General features: G+C 40.2%; 1 protein-coding gene across 1 annotated transcript in view; it reads right to left on the bottom strand.

Annotated features, from left to right (window-relative positions):
• The window catches only part of TMEM135 (transmembrane protein 135), a 164,399-nt gene that overhangs the window by 16,165 nt on the left and 123,623 nt on the right, over positions 1-24,611 (bottom strand). The window contains 3 exon segments of the mRNA XM_005149693.3: positions 579-660; positions 663-724; positions 2,442-2,483. Of these exon segments, the coding sequence (XP_005149750.2) occupies positions 579-660; positions 663-724; positions 2,442-2,483 (186 nt within the window).

Raw genomic sequence — 24,611 nt, 5'->3', positions numbered from 1 at the left:
ACAGGAGTGCACCTAACTAACCTAACTTCAACTGTCTAGCTCTGAACTTGTGCAAAACAGTTTCAGACTCACTCTTTTGCTTTACAATTGCTGACAGTGGAGGCAGGCCACATGCTATCAATCGCATTCTCAGGCAGTTCCTGCTGTGCAATACAGGAATGTAGCTCCCCAAAAGATGATGTTACAGTCACTTATGGTGACCTAAGGTCTGCTGCTGTGCAATTTCCCTTCCTTAATATCACTACAAGCACCAGCAGAACCACCCCATGAGCTGGTTGTGCTGAAAACTGCAAAGTAAGCACCACTCTGCAACTCAGAATTGACTGAATTTACCTTCCCTCATTAGACAAGTGCACGCTGCAAGTCACTGCTATGACATAAATGTCTTGAATTTTTCTTTTATCAGAGTTCCATCATTTGCCACTGCCAGCTACCCAGTAACAATGAAATGCAAAGCACTTAAATGCAAAGCAAAAGCATTATAAAGCATTGTCAAATAGAATGTAACAAAACATTCAAGTGACCTAAGTAAAGAATGATTCATTCTGTTCTGTTTGTTTGCTGTTTCTTTGACTCACACTTTGTCCATGAGCTTTTTTGTCAGAGTCAGTATGTTCATTGGATGTGATACTTTTTCACAGGGCTTTATCTTTCTATCTGTTTTGAAAATGCTGTTTCAGGTGAAAACGAATGAGTGGGGATTTCTTCTTTCCCTACAATGAACCTGAAAGAAAAAAACCAAAACCATTATATAAATAACTCAAAGAAATACGTAAAGGTCCAGTTAAGCCTCTAAGGGTTTAAGACAAGCTTGAAGTTGCCCACAGGTCTGCACTCTATACAGCTGCCAAACGTATCCCTTTGCAAAGATCACTCCACTGGACACATATTTAACTTCAAATAATGGTCACAATTGGTGCCAGGAATGTTTTAAAGCTAGGAACAAAAGATTACTGCGGAAATACATCTCACATACAAAGGAAGAGCACTAGTAAGAAAATTAAAAGGGCACATGAAATATCTCTATTCTCTGCAGCAAAAGAGGGTTACATAAAGCCTGATAATTACTGTAATATTTTTACAAAATATCTGTTTTGTAAAATCTTCAAATGTTTTTGCTCCCACCAAGAGCATCAGCTTTGTTTTGTTTGGCTTTAATCTTCAGCCCTCCTTCTTCACCCAGAAGTTGATATTGTCAATACACTGGTTCACCTTAGTGTAGAATTACTGCATATCAAGGGCAGTGGAGGACACCAGGGCAAGATGTTTCCACACCCTTCGCACTATAATGCAAGTTACACTGTGTTAGTCTTGCTGAGGGTGATGAAGGGATAAAAGTTTTGTCATTCAGTATGTGACTGAAAGGGTGATTTCAAAAAGCGAGTTTCTGCATGTTGATATAGGACTGTTTTCATTTCTGGACTACAGACTGTATTATTTAACCATTGGCACCTTCTATCAAATGTGGCTGTTTCATAGCTGTAAATCTTACATTTCCCACTACCAACAACAGCAAATCTGTCTTGTTTGACTTCAGCTCTTTTCTCCAGTACCTAAAGAGGGCTGACAAGCAAGCTGGAGGGGGACTTTTTACAAGGGCCTGTAGGGACAGGACAAGGAGGGATGGCTTTAAACTGACAAAGGAGAGACTGAGATTAGATACAAGGATGAAATTCTTCCCTGTGAGGGTGCTGAGGCGCTGGCACAGGGTGCCCAGAGAAGCTGTGGCTGCCCCATCCCTGGCGGTGTTCAAGGCCAGGCTGGACACAGGGGCTTGGAGCAAACTGCTCCAGTGGAAGGTGTCCCTGCATGGAACATGAACTGCATGAGCTTTAGGGTCCCTTCCAGCCTAAACATTCTGTGATCTCAGTGGGCAGACACGTGGCAGGAGTATGTAAGGGAAAGGAAAGAATACGTGTCTTTGTACTTTTGACTCAAGACACAAAGATGAGAGAACTTTGTACAACTACAACAGAGTAACACCAGATGATCACATCACAAAGTAAATTCTAGGAGAGCCTGGACCACGACAATAGACACAAGGTTTAGCACATGTTGAGGATATCTCAAACAAGTGTGGTAGGAACCCATGCTTTATTTGGATGCTGATTACAGAACTACCTTTGTATTCATTAAACATCTTGTAAATGCAGCAAATAAACTCTAGGTCAAAACAGGGAGCTATTTACTTCCAGAAGAGTATCAGGAACCCCACTCTTAGAAAGAAATATTAATGCTCCTTCAAAAAACAAGCAACCACATTGTCTGCAATTCCTTTAATGATGGTCCCACATCTATTTTTCTCTTGCCAGAGAGAAATTCTCTGGGAGAGATTCCTCTCTTTCCTATTTCTTAGGAATACTCTTCTCACACAGCTTCCACCATGCAGGATTCCTCCAAATCTTCACTGTAAACTATGTACTCACAGAACCTATACTTACTTTAGTGCAGAGTATGTAAATCCTTTCAAGCCATCTTTGCATCTGAAAGATAAAAGTAACAGGTTTTTCTGTAACAGGAGTGCTTGCAATATAAGTGTTCTAGATTAAACATTACATAGAAGGGCTGTGGATGAACTTATTTGATCTTATAACAGAAAACACCACGTCTGTAAGCAACCTCTGTGGCTATCCCTGACTCCACAGTTTGTCACCACAGCCTTGGGACATCTCGGAAACAAAAGGCACAGCATACAAATGTCCAGTGCTTCTCTCTTTTAGCCAAACCAATCGTGGAGACATTTTTAAAGGATGGTGACAGAACACTGGGGTGACAGTGGAAGATTTCATTGGACAAAGAATCGCCGCTTTATGGAAAAGAAGTCAGGATGAGTTTTATGAAAACAGAAATGTTAATGCAAGGAGAGAAAAGAGCGTTGGACCTTGACAAAATTACCCACCCGCCTGTGGGAAGAGCTTCAAGCAGTAGTTATTCTGACTTTGAGAATACTTGCACACAGTGATGATCTCTACAGCTCATTACTTTAAGAAGACTCTCAAAGTCCCAGTTTTCCAATTAATAGTGTGATGCTGATTCTGATCATGACTGGATATATACTTCCTTATAGACTACAGGGGTTTCCTAGTGTGAATAGTGACCATGGTAAAGAGTCCAAAAATTGGCTGTGAAAGATTTAAGTTATTAACTTTTTTCTGCCCTTGGTACAGGAAGGAGCTGAAGCTTCATTCTTCCTGGTAACTTCTCAGTGTCCATATAGCAAAGCAAAGAGCAGATGCGTGGGGGTTTACCCCTTTTCTTTTATAGAACTTGGCAAATACATCACAGTAAAAATTAATTCCTGATAAGAATCCATAAAGCACATAAAGATTGCATAAATCCTGAGTGAATAGGACCATAAAGCACAAACTAGCAACTTAATCAACTTACGTGTTCTCATGAACACATCTATTCTAAGACAAGACAGGACGAGGTTGCAAAGGCTTCTTAGAGGGAGTGGAGGAATGTAACCCTCTGTCTTCTGCCTGTTGAAACCAAGTGGTCCCTGGAAAGCCTGTTGCCCATACCCTCCTGAGAGCCCATGGCATTGTGTACCACAAGGCACCATGTGTGGTCAACAGGTGCTAATGATGGCTGGATACACACAAACAGCAGAAAGAGCACTATGAGATTAAACATGTGCATAGGCCAAGAAAGTCGTGATTTCTCCTGGCAGGCAAGCTCTGGCAAGATGTGACAGCTTTAAAAGCTTATGGGAAGGTATACCCAAGGGTATGGCCTTCCACATATGTGTTTGCAAGGGCTTGGTTTTATCAGCATGTGCACAGTGCCAAATGAGTATCAGAACAGTTTCACACAGCACTAGATAATTCATCCTAAAGAGTTTTCTCTTTTAAAATGACCGTACCTGAAATACTGCTCATGTATATGATGTACATGGGGTTCAGGCTAAACACATGCACAGAAGTTGCTTACTGTATCTTTAATTAACACAGAAATTTGTAACCACGGGTATGCAAACATTTTACTTTTTATGATTCTTCCCTATGGAATTCAGAAGCTGAAAATTACCCTAACATTTTTACAGGAAGATGGACTGAAAGATGCATTGAAACAATTGGTGAGTGATGGAACAGACAAATGAAATCAGCTTTGCCCATAGATTACAGCGAATCACTGGCACATGCCACCCCCTCCATCCACAGAACCATGGTCCAGTATCAGCAGTTTGATTTTAAACTCACAACTGATTGTAAGTGAATGCCCTTTGAGTTAAGGGAGTTCAACACGCTATGTCTGCAAGCTGACAGCTCAATAGGCCCCTTTTCTTTCCAGTAATTAAAACCATACACAAACTGAAATGTAAACGCGCACAGAAGTGTTTCTAGAACAATACTGAAACAGGAAAGTAGTTACAGTATGAGCTTAATGATGGTTTTGCCTTAATCATTCCAATTCAACCCCACTTCTAGTTGCAAGTGTTCAATTATTCCTTTATCACACCACCAGATGTCCCTACCCAACTAGTGCTGGAACTGACCTGACCTGCCTGGTGCTCTCCTACAATTCCTTTGCTATAAGCTGTCCTCAAATCCTCATTCAAAGCTTTCTTCACTAATACTGAAAATAAGAAGACATCTGAATGGCCCAGAGAGCAAATGGCACTCCAACCTCCTGCCCTTTGCTCCCAAAACCATGAAGAAGATTTCTAACACCTCTTCTAACTGCATGATTAAGTCAATTCTACACAGTAAGTACTGAGTGTATAGGGATTTTATCAAGTTGTTCTTACTTATTTATGATTCTATATAGTTATAGAGCCACAGCTATGAATCTCCTGCAGAATGCACTGAGGTTAAGCACACAGTTTCAATATGTAAATAAGGCCAAATTCATCATTGTTTTTTTTTACCCATTAATTTCCTATTTTTTTTAAATTAAAACACAGTATGAAAGTGTAATTAAATCCCTCAGTAGAGCTCAATTCATGCTGCTTGCTGTCTACAATGTACTTGTGCAAAGCTTTTTTGCAAAACTAATGGGTATGTGGAAATAGTGTTTATTAAGGGTTTCAAAAATAGGAGTCCTTGAGAAACAATCCTTTGGATCGAGGGCACTCTGCAATGTAACTTTCCTTTCTCTGACTTGGCAGTTTTGCTCTTACAAATGAAGCAGCAAAACAAGAACAAAAGTAGAAATTGCAGGTTTGGCTTTACATCATCAATACAGTATATTTAAAGGTTTCAAAAATACTTGTCTAGAGATTGAAGTTGCCTTATTATTCACTCAGTGGATACACAAACCCCTCCACACTGACTCCAAACACACTTCTTTTGGGGGGACACAACAGAACCCCACACAGGGACAGACACCAGCCACATACTCAGTGACTGGTCCCGACAGTGAGCGCTGAGGCACAATGCAAGCTGCACATGGCACGTTTCATGCACACCTGGCTGCTAATAACTGAACTAAGGAACTAATGATTTGCTTCATACAGCACTAATTGGTAATAATAACTTTACTCAACGCTTCATTGCTCAAGGGGTGAAAAAGTCTGCACTCTGCTTGCTGACCCCCGTGAGCTATTCAAGCTGCAAATGAGGCACAGTAACAATGTATTACATGTGCCCAGCGCTGCAGATACCCCTGAGACAGAGAAATCTCAACACTGTGTTATAAGCTTGTTTTTAGGGTTATTAGGGGATTATTTAACCCAGAAAGGTCTGACATAATGGTGACTTGTATGTCATTAGGGGTGCTCAGCGTAGCTCACCTTTGCCACCATTCCCACCACCCTGAACAGCCTAGGGACCAAATCCCAGCTGCAAGAGGGCAGCTTGGAGTTTGCTTTATTTGCCCAGAGAGTAGTAATTTAAATGGCACATATCTGGTTCCATATTCCATCACAGAGGAATTTGTCCTGGTACAAAGCCAATGGCACCAGCCACTCTGTCAGTTGTCCCCACTAGACACCATGTACCTGATGCCACAGCAGAAAATGCTCAGCTCAGTTTTGGCCAGAGCCACAGCTGGAGCTGGAGAAGCAGAAGAATCAAGGAGCCATAGCAATAAAATTTGGGTTCTCCAAATTCCCCTCCTGGGACAATTTTGGCTCATGAGCAAACAGGTTGATTTTAATCGCACATATTTATAACTTAGGGCCACACACATTTATTTTTTCATACAGAAAAACAGCAGAAGTGGAACAAAGCCAAAGCTTGATGCTAACTATACTACAAGACACGCATGAACTCTATTTTTGTTTGTGGATGTAAAGAGGTGCTGTACATGAGTTTACACTCTCCCTCCATCCTGTGGGAAGGAGGAGTTCCACACTGAACTGTAAGGCTGGATGCCAGCAATTATGTTTTGGGCCTTTCTTATTAGTATGTCTTGCCATAACTCTTGTAAAGATTTTCTCCCTGACCAACTCCTATACCGTTCACAAGAAGCCTTCTGAGAAATAAATCACTTTTCACCCATGGAATGGGTAAGGAGAAAGCAGCTTCCCAGCAACAACATGTGCCATGTTTAACAACATCCCGTATTGCTTATGTTATCCTTCAGGGTAAGAGTAAATTAGAACTCCCATATGCAGAGCTCTCATTACGGCCACGTGGGAAGGGAACACTGCAAGCACAGGGCATGTGTTGGCATATTACTGCAGCACATCTGCCCGTAAACACTGGCTGGGGGGGACACACCACGTTTCCGAGTTATGGTGTCTTTTAATGGGAAGGGAGGATCAGAGTGATGAAATGTGACTGTGTCTGAACATGCCCAGCCTATATCCCTCACTATTAAATCCCTTGTTATTAGGAATTAAGGGCTATCTAAGCTCCTTTGTGAAGCTGTGCTGAACTCCAGAGGATAATCCACTTTCTGTTTTAAGCTACCGAGGGAGGTTACTGCACCTTCCTCCTCCTGTTTTTCTGTCCTTTATTCCTCATCTTAGAACATTGAATTGTTTGGATTGGAAGGGACCTTAAAGATCACCTAGTTCCAGCCCCCTTGCCATGGGCAGGAACACCAGTTTCCCTTCAGATGCCAGGTTCTTCTCCCCAGTCTTAGACGTCAACAGCAACTATCCTTTTTCTGAGCTGTCTTCTGTATTCATCTCTCCTAGTTTTCCATCTCCTCTTTTGCTCCTTCTTCCTGCATGATGAACTCCTATTTTGTATTTTCTCTCTACCTGTCCTCTGAATGTTATTCCCAAAAGCTCATTTCTTTTTGGAATAATAAACACCTTTTCCACTGTGTTAATCATAGAGTCACAGAATAGTTAGGGTTGGAAAGGACGTTAAGATCATCTAGTTCCAATCAAGTGGGTTATGGACTACAAGATTTAAAGTACAGATTAATCTCCACTGAAACCCAGGATTATAACCCAGGATTATAAAGAACTTCAAGACTCAGGGGCACACACTTACTCATTCTGAATCACAGAAATGAAGAATTAGCTCAAGCTCAGTTCTAAGTTATTTTCAACTATCTGAACAGGAAAAAAATGGTAAGATCATGGGGTGAGATAAAGACACTTTAATTACGGCCATGTCAACTAGCTGCTTTTTTTTGGTATCTTATTAAAGGCATTAAAACTTGCATATCTCACAAAGATAACCCAAAAAGGAATACCCGTATTTCAAACTAAGTTATGGTATCCTGTATAGACATGCAAACATTTTTGTCCACCCATCCACATAGAAATGTAGCTCTTAAGAGACACCAACCAATCATTGTATCAAGACACCTGGAAATGAACTGAGCAGAAAGAAAATGTCCATGCACCAGCTGCAATTAACTTCAACATTTCCCCCAATACCAGACCTTAAGCCCTTCCTTCGTGATGTCTCCATATCCCAACTTTTTCCCAGTTGGAATAAACACCTGATTTCCTCGTTCTTCCACTTTGAATGGAAAAACTGATGGAAAACCTCTTCTTGCCCTCCTCTCACCAAACGCCAGGAAGGAGGCCCCATCATGTTGGACCACAGGAGAACCAGTAACAGCTACAGGCAGAGAACTGCCCCCACCACACAGCAGCCACTTCCTCCAAGGCTCAATAGGATCATGAGGCACGACTTGTGACTTGTTTCAGAGGAAATCCAGAGCCAAATTAAGGGAAACAGGATTTATAGCCAGATTCTCTTTCCTCTGAGTTTCCCTTTTTCTGGATTAAGCATTTCTTTATTTCCATAAATAAATATAGATTTTTATATATATATTCTACCTATTCAACCCAGAACTACGGAAAAAATACAGGGAGCAATTATAAGAACAAAATCTGATCTTGTACCCTACAGACAACATGTAGTGTTTAGAAGACATGTCAGAAAACAGACTGAAAACAACTGAGGTCAGAAGAGTTTGCAGTGGAAACTCTTACAAAAACCATACTTCAAACCATTAAACGTGCAATGAGTTGGGATCAAAATGCAATGAAAAGTCTCCTTGCTTGTGTTTCCAAATCAGACTGATAGTTTAGGTTTTGTGTCTTTAAATAAGAAGCGGAAGAAGTATCCATGACACTTCTCTTAAACTGTGTTTGAGGTATAAAATGATCTTTTGAAAAGGCTCCTTTTTTTGTAACTATTATGGACAGGAAATATAAATCTGTATTTTACAAAATAGCAAATGAGCGAAGAAAGAGCAAGCAGGGACTGCATTCAAGGAGAAGGGTGAAAGAAGCACAGTAGAGGAGGTACATTATTTGTTTCTAGACCTATGCTGAACAACATTTACAGTACTTGGAAAGAAAGGGTGAATGGAGATGACAAACAGTGTAGTCAACAGTAAACTATGGTCCCATTGAGGAGCTTTCATGTAAATCCAGGGAATTACATTTTTGAAGAAAAATCCTGCAATTCTGGCAATAATGTGACAGTGCAATTGCAAAGAAAGCTGTTTGTACTGAGGTTAAATCACAATACTGGATTCGGAGCTGAAAACCAAAGCTGTTCTCAATCAGCATCTGACTGGTAATCAAGTTTTGTGTGTTATTGCCAAATATGAAATCAGATTTCTAGTGATGTTAGTTATCCTGCTACTTACAACGCCCTCGTTTCTTCAGAGAGAAGTGCTTCCTGAAATGTGCATTTTAAGTGTGAGTTCTCTTAACAGAGCTTAAAAACGGAGAAATAATTATTTCTGAACATTTTAGCTGGATGCAGCCCTTCCATGCCTTTGTGTAGCAACAACGCAGTGCTGCGGGCGCAGGAGCAGCAACTGAGTCATTCAGATGGCCACACTCCCTTCTCAAAACCCTTCATCAAAGCTCCTGCCTCACACAGCTAATAGAAAAAGCCAGCATCAATTAAAAGAGCTGACTGAACAATGGAGTTAAGGATCTACCTGCTTAGTTCAATTGGTTTGGTGAAGTTTGGAAAGTGATGTCATTTTCCCACTACCCAATTTTAACCTTTTCTCCTATAAGTTTTATCAATGGTGGCTTCTGCAGCAGTTCTGTCTTTGAGACCTATGCCAAATCCTCATCTGGTTTGTTCTACTGGCTCTCTGCAATTGGGGAAAACAAAACAAAGGAAATAAACCAAGGAAATTAGGACAAAAAAGGAGGCTGAGGTTGTTGGAACTGTTTCTGTAAATACACCTCGTGCTATTTGCAGGTGATTCAAATTTCAGTGAGCTAAACCTCTCGCACAGAGATTGACTGATTAAAACCTGCAAGAGAAATGGGTACAGCATTTGCTTTCTCATAATTGGGTTTGAGGGAAATGTGTGTCTGTTTGCTTTGATTCAATCTGGGGAAAATATGATTATGAGGAGAGAAATAATTTATAATTTTATATGATATTACTTGTATCTCTGACATTTAATAAAATGACATCTATAATTAGAATAAACTTCTAATGAAATGGAAAGCTATAAAGAGACTTTAAAGACATCAGCAATCATTCTGAATATGCCCAGGCCTTTGCTGAGTTAGGTTACAAATTGAAGATGATATGTGCCATTTATACCAGTGTAATTCACTGACTTGACGTGGGATCTTCACTATGTTACTAAAAATATTATTGTCTATATAGTGCAGAACATTGCTGAAATCACGGAGACTCTTGCAACTAGGTATTGAGCCATAAGCATTAGGACAGCATCAGCTGGTTGCTACACTCAAGCGAAACGACCATATTGCAATGTTTGTTGAAACTTGAACTTTTACTTTTGGCTGTATAACACTTCACGAGGATGATCAGGGGACTGGAGCACCTCCTGCATGAAGATAGGCTGAGAAAGTTGGGGCTGTTGAGCCTGGAGAAGAGAAGGCTGCGTGGAGACCTCAGAGCAGCCTTCCAGTATCTGAAGGGGGGCTACAGGGATGCTGGTGAGGGACTATTCATTAGGGACTGTAGTGATAGGACAAGGGGTAACGGGTTTGAAACTTAACAGCAGAGGTTTAGACTGGATACGAGCAAGAAATTCTTTACTGTGAGGGTGGTGAGGCACTGGAATGGGTTGCCCAGGGAGGCTGTGAATGCTCCACCCCTGGCAGCGTTCAAGGCCAGGTTGGACAGAGCCTTGAGTGCCATGGTTTAGTGTGAGGTGTCCCTGCCCATGGCAGGGGGGTTGGAACTGGATGATCTTAAGGTCCTTTCCGACCCTAACTATTCTATGATTCTATGATGTTGCAGTGTGTAGACATGCCACTGACATTCATAAGTATCACAGGAGATCTTGAAAATACATTCAAATCTCAAAGCTGTGCTTAAGAACCACAGAGTGAATAAAGTATTTCTGCACAGCCTCTGAAAAACACTATTTTGAGAACTAAATTCCTGTGCTACCGCAGAAATTCATTCCAGAGCAATTCCCTTGCTGGCTTACACTGTAGCAAGGGACCAAATTGTACTCTGACAGAGTTTTATTTTTAAATTGCTGCTTTAAGTGCTGTTAAAACAGACCATATTTTTAGTGCTTCACATCCAGGTGTAGTATTTGAAATAGAAAAGCTGCATCACTGAAAAGGAGTTCAGAGAGTGGTTATGTAAAGCCTATAGGTTGGAGGGGGGGAAGCATCACCTCTGCAATGGACTTCTGGTCCTTTCTTATTCTAATAATCACATAAATGTGGCCTCTGAACATCTATAATGCTCCCAATATTGATTCTTTATACAGCTTAAAACAAAAAATGTCATATTCCATAACCTGAACATGTGTAATCACTCAGATAAAACAGAAAATCTCCCCAAAAATATTAATAAATAAATAAATATGTAACACCAGGACAGTAACATGGAATAGTTTCTGCAATTTGTTAATTTAACCCAGTGAAAGAACATGGCATTTATGAAAAATAACCTTCCAGAAATGATTGCTGGGGAGTTAACCATGGCTGATATCATTGTTTATGAGACCAATAAAACCTGCCACAACTATTTCACTCTGCAAATATACCAGGGCATTCACAACTGTTATGTAGAGACAGTGTCAAAGCCCAACCAGCTCTTACTGATACAGTGAGCGTGCCATCGCGTGTCTTCATCACAGTGTCCAAGCTCTTGGGTTGACTGGGTTTAACCAAATTATCAACTTTATCCTATTTTCACAGGGTAATTTCTAGCATGTCCAAAATGCAAAGCATGAACACGTGTTTTGAATCAAGGAAATCAGAAAAGTCCGATGTATACATATTGGCAACCCTAGTGATTCTGTGAATACATAAAGAACTTCTGGGGGGAGGGCACTGTGGTGGGGTTTTGAGGTCGGAGATAGATAGCTGAGATAGAAAACACATGGCACTACACTTGGAAGCCAGAATTTACATGTTCAAAACTGTTAAATTATATGGCAAGGTAAATAAGACACTGACAAAATAGAAACAAGCCATCCATAAATACTGGTGAACATCATCTAAATGAAGACATGTCAGAAGCTCTAAAGTAGAGCCAAAGGTTGTTTTAGTTCTATGAGTCAAAGTCTGAATCCAAACCATTTGCATGTGCAAACATATCAGCAAAGTCACAGAGTAATAATATCAGAAAATCCTTGATGACTTGACTTATTTTTAGTCAATAAACAGTTTCTACACTTGATAAAGCACAGCCATCATCAAACTCTGCATCTTTGTGGTTGCCACTGCTCCAATAACAGACAACAAGAAATTAATTCAAGTTCCCAAGTAATACATATAATAAATAGCACAAATATGAGAACCTTTTCTTTCCATGCTTTTCTTGTTTTCTTGCAATGTATCAAGTATGGGGTCCATTTCTAGAGGAAGTTATTACTGGCAAGGACAGGATCTTCTCTTTACTGTTATCAAGGAAGGCTGTCAGATGCCCTACAACTATGACACTGGGGTGTCTTGATACTGAAACACATCCTGACTTCAGCCCCCCTGAACCAGTCCTGAATGCACAGGAGTACATTCACATAGAATCGTAGAATAGTTAGGGTTGGAAAGGACCTTAAGATCATCCAGTTCCAATCCCCTGCCATTGGCAGGGACAAAGCATTCTCATGTGGAGCTGTCTATCTATCTATCTATCTATCTATCAAGTTAGTTTGAAACATATGCTGAAGCACTCCTGTCCATGTCACTCTCATACTTCACCCAGGTGAGCTGGTCTTACCAAAAAAGGCAATGATTACATTGATCCTGGAAACTGGGCTAGCACTGCATGGCACTGCAGTGCCATGAAAACCTAACAAGTCAATGGCTATGAACTCATGTGTCTCCATCAAAGATCTCCCTCTCACAAAATTAACATGTCTTCAGAAAATCACAGAAAATTGGTCTTTTATAACAGATAAAGCCTAACCACTGCTATTTTGGGGGGGGGAAAAAGATCCTTTTCAGCCTTAAATTCAGGATAACCATGGGTAACCAGCATAACTAACAGCATAGTTGTGATGTGTTCACATCTGCTTCCACCAACTACTAAATATGTAGCACAATCTGTATCTTCCTGGCAGCAAGTCATCTCAGCTCTAGAGGACAGTTACAGGCTTGATTATGAGCCACCAATGTGACTGCAGCAGTGAAAAAGTGAACGTGACTTTTGGATGCTTTAGACAAGTTATTTCTAGTAAAGACAAAGTTAAACAATAAATACTGGACTGTCTGGGAAAAGGAGGAATTAAGACAAAACTGCAATTCAACTGGCTTCTTAAGGAGGAAGGCGCCTATCGTGAGAACCAGCATACATAAACAAACATTGCAATCACCTGAAAGTCAATCACAAAGGCACGTCTAACAATCACCATACCAAAGAAACATCCCCAACAAAACCCCAACCCCTTTTTAACACTGGGTAGCATTTGCAGCTAGTGATGAAAAGCAGAATGTGTCATGCACTGTTGACATGATTTAGACTTTGGACCCTGAAGCATGTGATGTTTTCTTTTAAAAGCAATACTAGAAACATAATCTAATGGAAGATATCTAGAATGAGCACAGAGTACAAGGGTAGACATGAGTAGCGAAAGAGCAGATATCAACGGCTTCTGACAAACTGGAAGGACGTACTAAGTGGTACTCCACAAGGACCTCTCCTGCATGTCTGCTACTGTGTAATTTCGGTAGTGAGAGAGGTGACAGAGCAAAAAGTGTATGCCTGTTACATTTGCAATAATACCAAGTGAAGAGATTGGTTTGTAATAAAATAGGATACTATTGCATGTGCATTTTATGTATGTAGAAACAACCAACTACACAAATACAGGGCAAGAACTGTGGAGGGTCAAAAAGCAAAAGCTGCTCTGGGATGTAGAAGAAAGGCTGCAGTGTAGAAAACACTAAATTAATTCTCTTGCCTTACCAGGTTTATCAGCTGAAATAAACTGTCTTATGCATCACACTTGCAGGCAGACTCATTTTAGGGAAAACAGAATAGAGCAATGAGAAATATTTATAGAATCACAGAACAGCTTGGGTTGGAAGGGAAAAAACTTTCTTCCCTACGAGGGTGCTGAGGCGCTGGCACAGGGTGCCCAGAGAAGCTGTGGCTGCCCCATCCCTGGCACTGTTCAAGGCCAGGTTGGACACAGGGGCTTGGAGCAAGCTGCTCCAGTGGAAGGTGTCCCTGCCTGTGGCAGGGGTTGGAACTGGATGAGCTTTAAGGTCCCTTCCAACCCAAATCATTCTATGACTCTATCCAAAGCTTAAACCAATTATAGAACCCTATAAAGGGGGAAAATGGAGATCCTTAAGAGGTGTTCTTTGGTTTCTCTGTCCAAATAACAGAGAAGTATCAGTGCAGTGAATGAGGACCCAGAAAGACTCCTTCTCTGAAAGCACTCTTCTAGTAAGGTTAACGCTTGGTTCCTTCAGCTAAGAAAAGCCTCAATAGAATATGACATAAAAGGAAAAAAATAAGATTTTTGACTTCAAAACCACCTGTTTCTTGTTAATTTTTTTCTTTTTTGTAATGCTGAAGTCACAAATGTAATCATTTAACCTCCTAGCATAAAATTCATAAAAATCATCATCTTGGATATAGACAACAAACATCAATGTACTTCACTGTCTCTGAAAACATGAAGTCAAATAAAAATGGTGTGGCAAACAAACCGTCATGTGGCTTCAATCCCATCAGGTCAAGAAACACAAGGTGTTGGATTGTGTTTATTATGCAAAAGTAAAGATCAGTTTAGGTGCTTAACTACATAAGGAAAAAGCAGAGGTGCTGCCCAGTGCTCTCTGTTACGAGCCAACAGAAGAGGCACAACCAGGTAAATAAATCCATGTGGCCACCATACACACTTGGAGAAGCGACACAAACACCTTCGTTGTGAACGCAACTGGGGGCCACGCACAGAAGGCCAGAAAACACATCTGCCACTACTCATGTGCCTGATAAAAGTGTGCAGCCAATAGGAATTAACTGTTCTATTGCTTGTGCCAGGCCCTTTTTCCAAAGTCAACAGTCCATACGAAACGACGTCAGCTGTGACTGACAGACCAAGGACTCTGAGCATGCACATGTGGGCTCTGCATGTAGCCATCCAGGTTAGGCAGGTCACTCTGTCTCTCCTGTTCATGCAAGTTTTCCTATATGGAGTGTTCCAGGAGGTATTTTGTCTCAATCTTGCTTCTGAGACAAGGCTTTAAGAATAAATAAAACCCCAAGGATTCTCCAGTGACATGTCCCTTTAACTCCATCAGAAGCACCAAGAGGTAGCAACATGTTCCTTTAATTCCATCAGAAGCACCAAGACAGCCAACTGAAGGAAGATTTTAAGATGTGAAGGAAACTTTTGGTCCTGCTAATACTATACATTTTAACAGGAAAGGAGGAAAATCAGTGAACAAAGGATTTGCACCATGAGCTATTCCTTCAGCTCTAACAGCTTTCCAGTGAAAACGTCCAGTTTACAGTAACATCCAGAATGTTTGGATTGTTTTTGTCAGGGGATTACATCTCTCCATCTATCTCTCCCCAGGCCAGAACGTGTCTGTTTTCCAAGTGCACCTGATGCTGACTCACTCACAGACTGCTCTGGATGCTGTAAAGCCATGAAAGCAGATTAGACAAGGCTGCTTAATTTCTAATTTGCAGTAATTAGATGGAGACGAATCCAAGTTCTAGTGGCATATTCTTGGTGTTCTGTTACCGCTTTAATACCCTCATCAATGTTATGTAAACAGTTTTACAAACTTCATATAGCAGATGGCAATTCTTGGACCTGTACCATTTCAAGTGTTTATAATAAAGTTACACAACGTAATTCATACAAAAGCCAAGTGCAGGAAAAAAAATATTATGGTTTCCAAATTTCACTTGTGATCCAGCGAGTAACTACAGCAATAGCTTTACATTAGTACAGCAACCACAAGTCAACAACGTTCCGCTTCAGTCGGGCACGTTATTGTAAAGTATGTGAACCAGGCGGTAGACAGCAGCTGCATGGTCATTCAGCACACTGATTACTTACTGAAGTTTAACTGCAGTCATTATTTTCCACTAGCTATTGGCATACAACATTGCTTAAGAACAGTAGTATTATGTGTGTTGCACCCCAAATACACTAATAGTTGAAGATAAAATTGGTAAAAAGAGAAGTTAATGTTGTATGAAATCAGGCTACTGTACGAATGTGCAGACTCATGGTAAACTTTAAATATATACCCACAGAAGACATGTCTTTAAATAAACTGCTCTCCAACAGGATTTAGGAAACCCAGGGCACTTGTGAAAGGGACAATTAGAACTGTAAGGAACCAAAAAAATATGTGAGGAAGCCATGTCTTGAAATGATGTGTTTCAGTCCACAATACTGAGAATAAGGAAAGGATTCATGGAAAGGATTAGGATGCTGCAAATCATATGGAACATGAATAGGAGTCTGTTTCCACGTATCAATAGGGGTTTAATTTCTGAATGAGAAGCTTAAGCAAGGGCACATTCCTTTGTAAAATATCCCACGGGTTTCCTAGAAGACACAGACTTGGTAACATCCTCAGTTCTGATTTTACTCAATAAGTTCTTATAAATCTGTGATCAACATTTCATTTAGTGCTTAAAGAGGAAAATATCAGAATTAATTTTGAGGAGAATAAAAGAAATAAAGTTCACGATAGGTAGAAAATTAAATACTCTCATTCCGCAGAGAAACTTATCAAGAACTGGTTGTAACTCCTCAAAGTTTGCCACTGTGGCTGCTATCTGAAACCAAGATTTCCCAGGGAAAGGAAAAATAATCCTCAAACAGCTGGAACCCATCCTGGAGATACAAAATAAATCACTTGCAAGTGAATTCCACACTGAAAAGCTCTAATCAGTACTCTATACAACCAACAAAACAAACAAACCCCAGAAGGAACATTAACATCCCTGGTAACTGGTGTCTACTAATTGCAGAGCATCAGGACAGCTACAATGGGAAGGGAGAGACTCAATAGGATTGTCTGATAAATCTACTACCCTCAAACACTCCACACAGTGTTCTTGACCCTGGAGGTCACAACCTTTTGCTCCCAAGTCACTCATGCAAAGGGGGATAAAGAGGTTTATCCCAATCTATTAAATCCTTGTAATTATTTGTTACGGTTTTAAGTCATCTAGCACTATACACACAGTAATTTGGTGAATCACACATGCCCTTTTCAAATGACAATACAATAGACAAAATGGCTGCAATTTAAAAACCTTTAAGATAGCCCGAACTTTGTAAGTTTAATTACTTTAATATTTATCTCCTAAGAACTCTGTGTAGTAGACAAATTATAGTAGACAAATGAGATACAATAGCTTCCAATGATGCCTAAACCAAACAAATGTGAATTATTTCACAATGAAAGGACATCAGAAATTTATCTGAAGTTTAAATCTACAACAAAGATGGGAAAAACACATACTGGGCATGAAAGCCAGGGCACCATCAGAGAGCAGCACAGTCATAAATAAGTCTTTGGGTAGTCAGTTTTCATTCTCAAATTCCACATCACTAACAGTTTGCTGTCAAATATAATATTTCTTTTATGGTGTAATTTGGCTGAAATCTGCCAAGTGCACTGTATAAAAGTGATTACTTCACCTTATGAATCACTTTTCATCAACATACTTTTAAATGCAGCTGTGAAGCTTTTGTTCTAGAGAAAAACAACCATTTTACATTGTTGATTTAAGTGTGATGGAGCAAGGGTGGAGTCTGGGGACTTGGGATGTTTTCTTTTTTGTATTCATTTATTTGTTCGGTATTTTGAGTCTTAACTATTCCTTTTATAAATCCATTCAAAATGCATTAAAATATGTGCATTTTTATCTTGCAAAACAACGTTCTACGGCTATCAGTGATGAACGTGTTTCATGATGTACTTGCAAGAAACTGGCTCATGAGATGCAGTCAAGTGAATCTGGGGGTGGAAAAAAAGTCTCACATCCAGTCTGGAATATCAGAGTTCTGGACATTAGGGAGTACATTTTAGCTGTATTTCTAATTCTAGTACTAATGGTGAGGTCCAATCTGCCCTAGAGACATGTCCTCGTCAGGGGCCATGTCTCGCAGCACAGCCAGATGTAGACTCACAGTTTGAAAGGACAAAATAGCCAATGTCTATCCTATTCATGCCAAATCCTGCCAGAGTAGTTAATGAATTCTTTCCTCATTTTCAGATGCATGCTCCATCCCTATGGGCCAGCAGTAAATATGTGAGAGAAAGTTCAACATATAAGGAGCAGAGGGACGTTCATTACAAGCAATATGCACCATGAATAGCTCCAGTGCTTTCTGAGCTGTTGGAGAAAATGTTCCCAGTGGGGCTTTTTGTGTGTTTATATAATGTGGACACAATTACACTATTGAAAAGGTCTTCTCTGGAAGGCAGTCCTCCAAAATGTTGTATATTGCTGTTTTCAGTGCAAGTATTCCAGAGTCAGGAGACTTCTTCTAGCAGTGCTAATGGCTAGGAGGGTCAAGAACCCTGTAGGTACAACCATGACAAAGCAGCACATGCCTTAAGCTTCGGAGTATTTGTGTGGTCAAGTCCCAGAGGCTCCACAGAGCCCTCCTCTCCATTTCTGGGGGGTCATTTTAGCTCTCTTTTGACCAACTGTATCCTTTTATTTTACCTACAATGCACCTCAGGCCTTCCTATACCTTGCAAATAGGTAATGCACAGGTTGCAGAACACCCTTCCTGACGTGGAAGGCACATTGAGATATAAGAGGCTCTGCAGTGTTGGCATCAACTAAGATGACTGAGTAACCCTGCACCACTGCATTAAACCTACTGGCTTGGCAGGACAGGTTTCCATGGGTTAAGAAACCATGAGGAGAAGTGCACATAAACACACTGGAGTTGCTGGTGCTTTGTATAATGAAGGTGTAGAGACAAATAATGGAGAAAAGGCATCCTCTACCTTCTCAGATTCATGCTGCACTCCTGGAGGACACAGATGCTCTTACTGGACATAAACGTTGCCCAGGCTGTATGTTGAGGTTTGTACACAAGGTATTCCTGTTGTCCCATCAATGTGGAATTTGCATGGTTACAAACAGTAACTTTGAAACTGATACTGCAATGATGTTCCAAATTAATTTAAGAACTAACAATATTCATTAACTTGTTCCTCTAACAGGTCAAAGTTTTGAAACCAGGTATTTCCATGCAAAATACAATTATTTATTCATTCAATGATCAAAATCTTAACTAAGCATTTTGTGAGTTCAGCAAATGATACCTCCCACCACTAAATATATCTACAGAAAGTTTACCTTATGTTTAAATACAGATGAATTATATTCTTTTAAAGATTATTCTTCTAAAGAAAATCACACTCCACCACAGAAGACAACAATCAAGACTGCTCCCTGTTTTCTCTCCCCTGGATCAATGCAGTGGAGAGTGTATTCTGCTGCTGTAAACTCTGTCTTTTATAGCCCCCTGACTAGAAGCAGGGCTTAAGAGGGAAAAAGGACCTTAGGTGTGCTTTCAACATTGGGTTGAGTTTCAGAGAAATGCAACCAGAGAAAGAATTATTTTATTCATCAATGCAATAAAAGATAATATAATATTTTCCTTGTTTTTAATTGAGTTGAATTATTTTTATGAGGTGAGTAAATTCTTGACTGAATTTGGCATCCTAAGTCAGCTGCATGTTTTCATGTCTTGTACAGCTTACATCTTGAGTATCTAGATACAGATAGCATTCTGTTGTTATTTACCTCATTTGCCAGCACATCATAGCACATCATGGTTAACTTCTCCTCTCCATTCTAGTTATCTTTTGTTATATAAAGAAATTTATCTTCTTTATTAATAGTTTTTTGGGTCTAAAGTAAGGTATATTGAGAAGGGTGCATGTAAACGGTTATACCTTTTTAGAAACAGGAAGTATAGCAGGACTTTTAAATACATTCTTGCCCATGCTATTTTAATGTTTTAATGCAATTTGATCATCCACATTCAAATTCTCCAGCTATGGATAAAGAACAGGAAAGCAGCAAAGTGTTTAAGAACAGCTAGGTTGGACAGAGCTTGGGCAACATGATCTAGTATGAGGCATCCCTGCTCATGGCACGGAGTTGGAACTGGATGATCTTAAGGTCCTTTCCAATCATAACCAGTCTATGACTACAGGAGCAAACAAAGCAAGTGCAGCACTCTCATGGGTTGTCTGCGATCTACAAAGGATGAGTTCACCCTGGAGCCTGCGAGCACCAGTACATTTGTCTTGTCTACACAGCTTCTTATTGTGATGAAAACAGCAGAATTCTATGTTTGGGACCTTAATGCTCTGCAAATATGACCAAAAGTGGCTTTGGGGTTCAAAGGTTCCCAGGAAGGAGACTGGCAGAGACACAAGACATTGCTGTTGCAAACATCCCTCCTCCTTTGGAAACGAGGCGAAAAGTGGCTGCAAGGTCAGGATTTCACTTGACAAAGACACATGAGGGTTTTGCAGTTATCTCCCCTGATAGAAATTATGTCTGCTAAAAGGCTAATGTGAAAAAGACACAGTTAAGAAAAACAAACTCTCCCTGAATCTTATCTTTTTCACATCTCATCATCTGTTTTTGTGGGAAGTTTCTATTAACATGTGTTCACAAGATGATTTTCAGAAGTTGCGTATCAAATTCAATCCATTATATGTGGAAATAGAGACTCTCATAAATCATTTGTTTTAACCCCTTTTTCCCTCAGACTGCCTCATCCCATAGGCACAAGGCAGCTCAATTTCGAATCCACAGTGAATTTGAAAATTGCATTATTTATGTCTTAAAAACTCATGAGTAGTTTTAAAACTTAAATGAGACCTTTTTCTACACAGATACACCATGACTACAGTGTCATAACAAGGTGCAAGACATTCGAGGGGAATGAATGGAAAATGATCCAGAGCCATAGTTTGTTTGTGTAAATCACTGCTTTAACGTGTATGATAACCTGAGCTGTGAGTACCTCACCAAAAACCCCATGCTCCACAAACACATCTATGCAATACTCTAACAGTGGACGTGTATATAAAGCACATTGTAAAATAAATATAATCTATGTTACGAATTATGACTCAGTCCTTACCCTTCTCAGTTCCCAGTGTTAGTTGAAAACATTACACCAGGTTGCACATCAGTGTCTATCTGTATAAATTCATATATACTTGCATGCAAACAGAATGGTACTGGCAAAAATGTACTTATTTCTCCAAGAGGGGTCCCAATGAAACTTCAGAAACTACGACAGAAGGGAAAATTTGCCACTTGATGCTGTTTCTTGTTTGTCATGTTTGGAAATGCTTTTTCTCAAGGTTACATCACTGGGAAAGAGCCTGTTAATCACTGCAGCATAACTCACGCAGTCACAACATGAAAGCAAACCTTATAAAGAATATTTCCATTTGCAGATAAATGCAGGATAAAATGGGAATCTAGGAAAGCAGTAAGATTTGGGCTATCTGTATTTTCCTCATCTTTAAATGAGGTTCCCAAAATGAGGAAATCATACTTTATTTTCCTGTTGATGTCTTCTAAAATGAAGAATACGTGATGGTCCATTCTACCACACAACATGGCATGCAGGAAAGGGGCAAGGTTTTACTGAACTTTGATGAATTCCTTCAGGAATCACAGTCATCCATGATAACACACATACACACACACACATATTTCTCTGGCTTTTCCTCTAGCAGGGTTAAAATTTCTGTTAGCTGCCATGCCCATCCTGTGGCAACACAGAGAGCAGGATGGAAAGAGACTGTATTGCAGGATCATGCCCACTCTTCTTCCTGAGTGATTAAGTGTAATTATCCCAAAAGTACATTTAATTCTCAGCAAGGAATATACATTTCTGATATGCAAATCTTCTGCTGTGCCCTTATTTCAGAAATTCATCAGGCTTATTCACTGTGAAGCCTTGCACTAAGAAGGATACAGAAAGACAGGGAAAAGAAAAAGTGGATTTTCCTTTGCTAAGCATGGTGCATTCAGGCAGTTCAAGACTCAGTTGAAACTATTTAGGTTTAAGAGACGTAAAACATGACTGCAGATCTGGGTGGTCTGTGCAATGCCCAGGAATACATGAATTGGCTCACCTTCAAGATAATATTTTTCTGATTTCTTTTCCTGAACTAATAAATCACATCCACTTTTGCAATAAAATCACAGGGTAGTGTCTGACAACCCCATTCCTCTCCATATACTGCTGCATGTGTATCACTGATATCCACGTGTCTCTTCAATTCATAGTAGTGGGATCACTTCAGCTATTACCACAGCTGGATGAGTACACGAAAGGTTGGAAAGTTCTGCTTTTATACAACTTTATAAACAGATCAAAACCCTGATTTTAATCATGCCCTAAGAAAAACTCCGATACTCCCTCTGTAAAATTAAGAGCTATGGGAGATGAGTAGATCATACTTTTAGCCAGAGTTCTGCTGAAGCCAGAAGAAGTCTGACAACGCAGAAAAGAGCTGTAAAACTAAGCCCTCCCATAAACTGCTGAAGAACTCACTGCATCAAGCAGCTCCCTTCTGTAAGATGTCTTCTTTGACAAAACCAGATTGACAATAATACAAACATCTGTACAGTGCTTCAAACATAGCACCCCTAGGTTTATTCTACATTTCCTGGCTCCCAATTGTATCTGATTTTTACATGAAGACAATTAAGTACTAGTAACTACTACGAGAATACTTTTTGTCTTGTATTCCTGATGTGAATATGAGATATTTTGACAGTAAATGTGCTAAATACAGTATCTGAGCCTAAACCCTACAGTATATCAGTTTAACTTTGTAGTAAGCATCCATATTAAACCATTGTAACATTGTGCCACCCAACACACACTGGCCAAACACTGTATTTAAAGAAACACTGTCAGTCACCTGGTTTAAAATAATAAATTGGTGGAGGAATGGGGAGAGAATGAATCTAAAAACCTGATTTCTTCTGCAAGTCTGGCATAATTATACATGCTATTTGTGCTGCAGCTTTCCACCACCAAGCTTTCATTAAAAGGTTATCTCACCCAAGTTTTCAAGCACCTTTGAAACCAAAACAACTTCAGTTTAAAGGACCAGAACATCACTTGCTAATACATTAGATCTCTAACAACATATATCCAGCAACAAGCCCACTAGATGCCCACCAACACACACCATTTCCCACGACCACATCAGGAATGCACTATTGCAAGTAGGACTCCACTCAAGCCTAAGGAAGGAAATTGCTTCTCTTCAATCCCCAACATCAGATTCATGACCCACACACCATGGACTGCTCAGCAAGCTGCTCCCTGCCACATTTTAATAGGTGCTACATCAAACTGAAGATCCCTTATGGTTTTTCAGGAAGAAAGGGTCACTTATACATGTCTTAAATTCATGACCATCCATACATCCAACCAGACTCAGACTTGTCTACATATTATGGGGCCTCACTGCAGGCAAACTTGGCCACACATCTGAAAACTGTTCCTATTTCTTGTGGCTACAACACATCTATAAGGTTTGGTCTGCCCCTCCAAAAGACGTGCTACACGCTACAAGGGCAGTACTCTGCTGTTCTGAGATCACTAAAGCATCCTCCTCCAAGGAACAGGGCAACTGCTTCTTAATTAGATGATCTAAAATACACATGGACCCTATTTGATGAAATAGCGGTTTGACACATGTTCACCACCTCCCCCCAGCAATACAGCCTATCATTTTTCCATCTTACATATCAGGTTCCTGCTCTTCCAGGACTTCCCATAAGTATGAGAATGAGAAGCTACCTCCTCTGCTCCTGGGGACAGGAGGTCAGGCACAGAAGACTTGTGGTGCAGACCTGGCTCTGATGGGCAGCCTCTGGCTACACAATCCCATTCTGCAAGCACGGATCAAGCCATAGAGGCAGATGGAGATGGGGTGAGGTTAGTCACCCATGATCTACACTCCATTGCCAGTGCTCCAGCTGGGTTAAGCATTGCGTGACAGACTTGCACTCCTGAGCAAGTCCCTGATTTACGCTTTGGCACGCTCCACCAGCTCTTCTCAGCAGGACTAGATGAATCATTGATCTGTTCCAGTACAGTAATTCCTATGTATGCTCATAACCTTGGAAGAATCTATATAGAATGTGAACACACACTTAGCTGTACAGTGCTTTAAATGCTGAATTTTATTCATGTTGTGCACTTATATTGGTGCTGCATTTGTTTAACATGAAATTAATTTGAGGGAAGAAAAATAATCACCTCCTAAGTCTTAATTTAGGTCTTCATTTAAACTTTTTGAGAGACGAACAGTCCATAAATTAACTGTAGCAGATAATGTTGCTCCTCAAAATCCTTAACCAAAGGAAAGCTTCATTAAATTGCTGGATAAAATACATGTATCAAGAGAGCCAGCCCTGGAGTGGCTTTTCTGCCTCAATTAAACTCATGCAGGTCAGATGCAAACAGGAAGAGAACTCATATCCAAATGGAAATAAGTCCAAGTGTCAAGGCTCGAAGAGCTCAAGTAACCTCCCAGCACTGCAGAGCCAGGAGCTCACTGGCATCACTTTTTAAACAAAGGAAAAAGTAAAAGAAAATCAAAATGAGCTAAAGAAATTTCCTGTTATTCTGCACAAGAGAAACCCCCATCCCATGTCCTCCATCTACAGCAGGGACCATCAGCATTCTGCAGGAGCAGAACTAGCAGTGTCTCCTTAATGAGCTTTACAGATGGTTTTCCAAAGCTGTAACCTACAAAGCTTCCAAGCACCAGC

The sequence above is a fragment of the Melopsittacus undulatus genome, chromosome 2 (genome assembly GCF_012275295.1).
Source record: "Melopsittacus undulatus isolate bMelUnd1 chromosome 2, bMelUnd1.mat.Z, whole genome shotgun sequence".
Taxonomy (NCBI): Eukaryota; Metazoa; Chordata; class Aves; order Psittaciformes; family Psittaculidae; genus Melopsittacus; species Melopsittacus undulatus.
The sequence above is the reverse complement of the archived record's forward strand: the minus strand, read 5'-3'. Positions and strand labels throughout refer to the sequence as shown.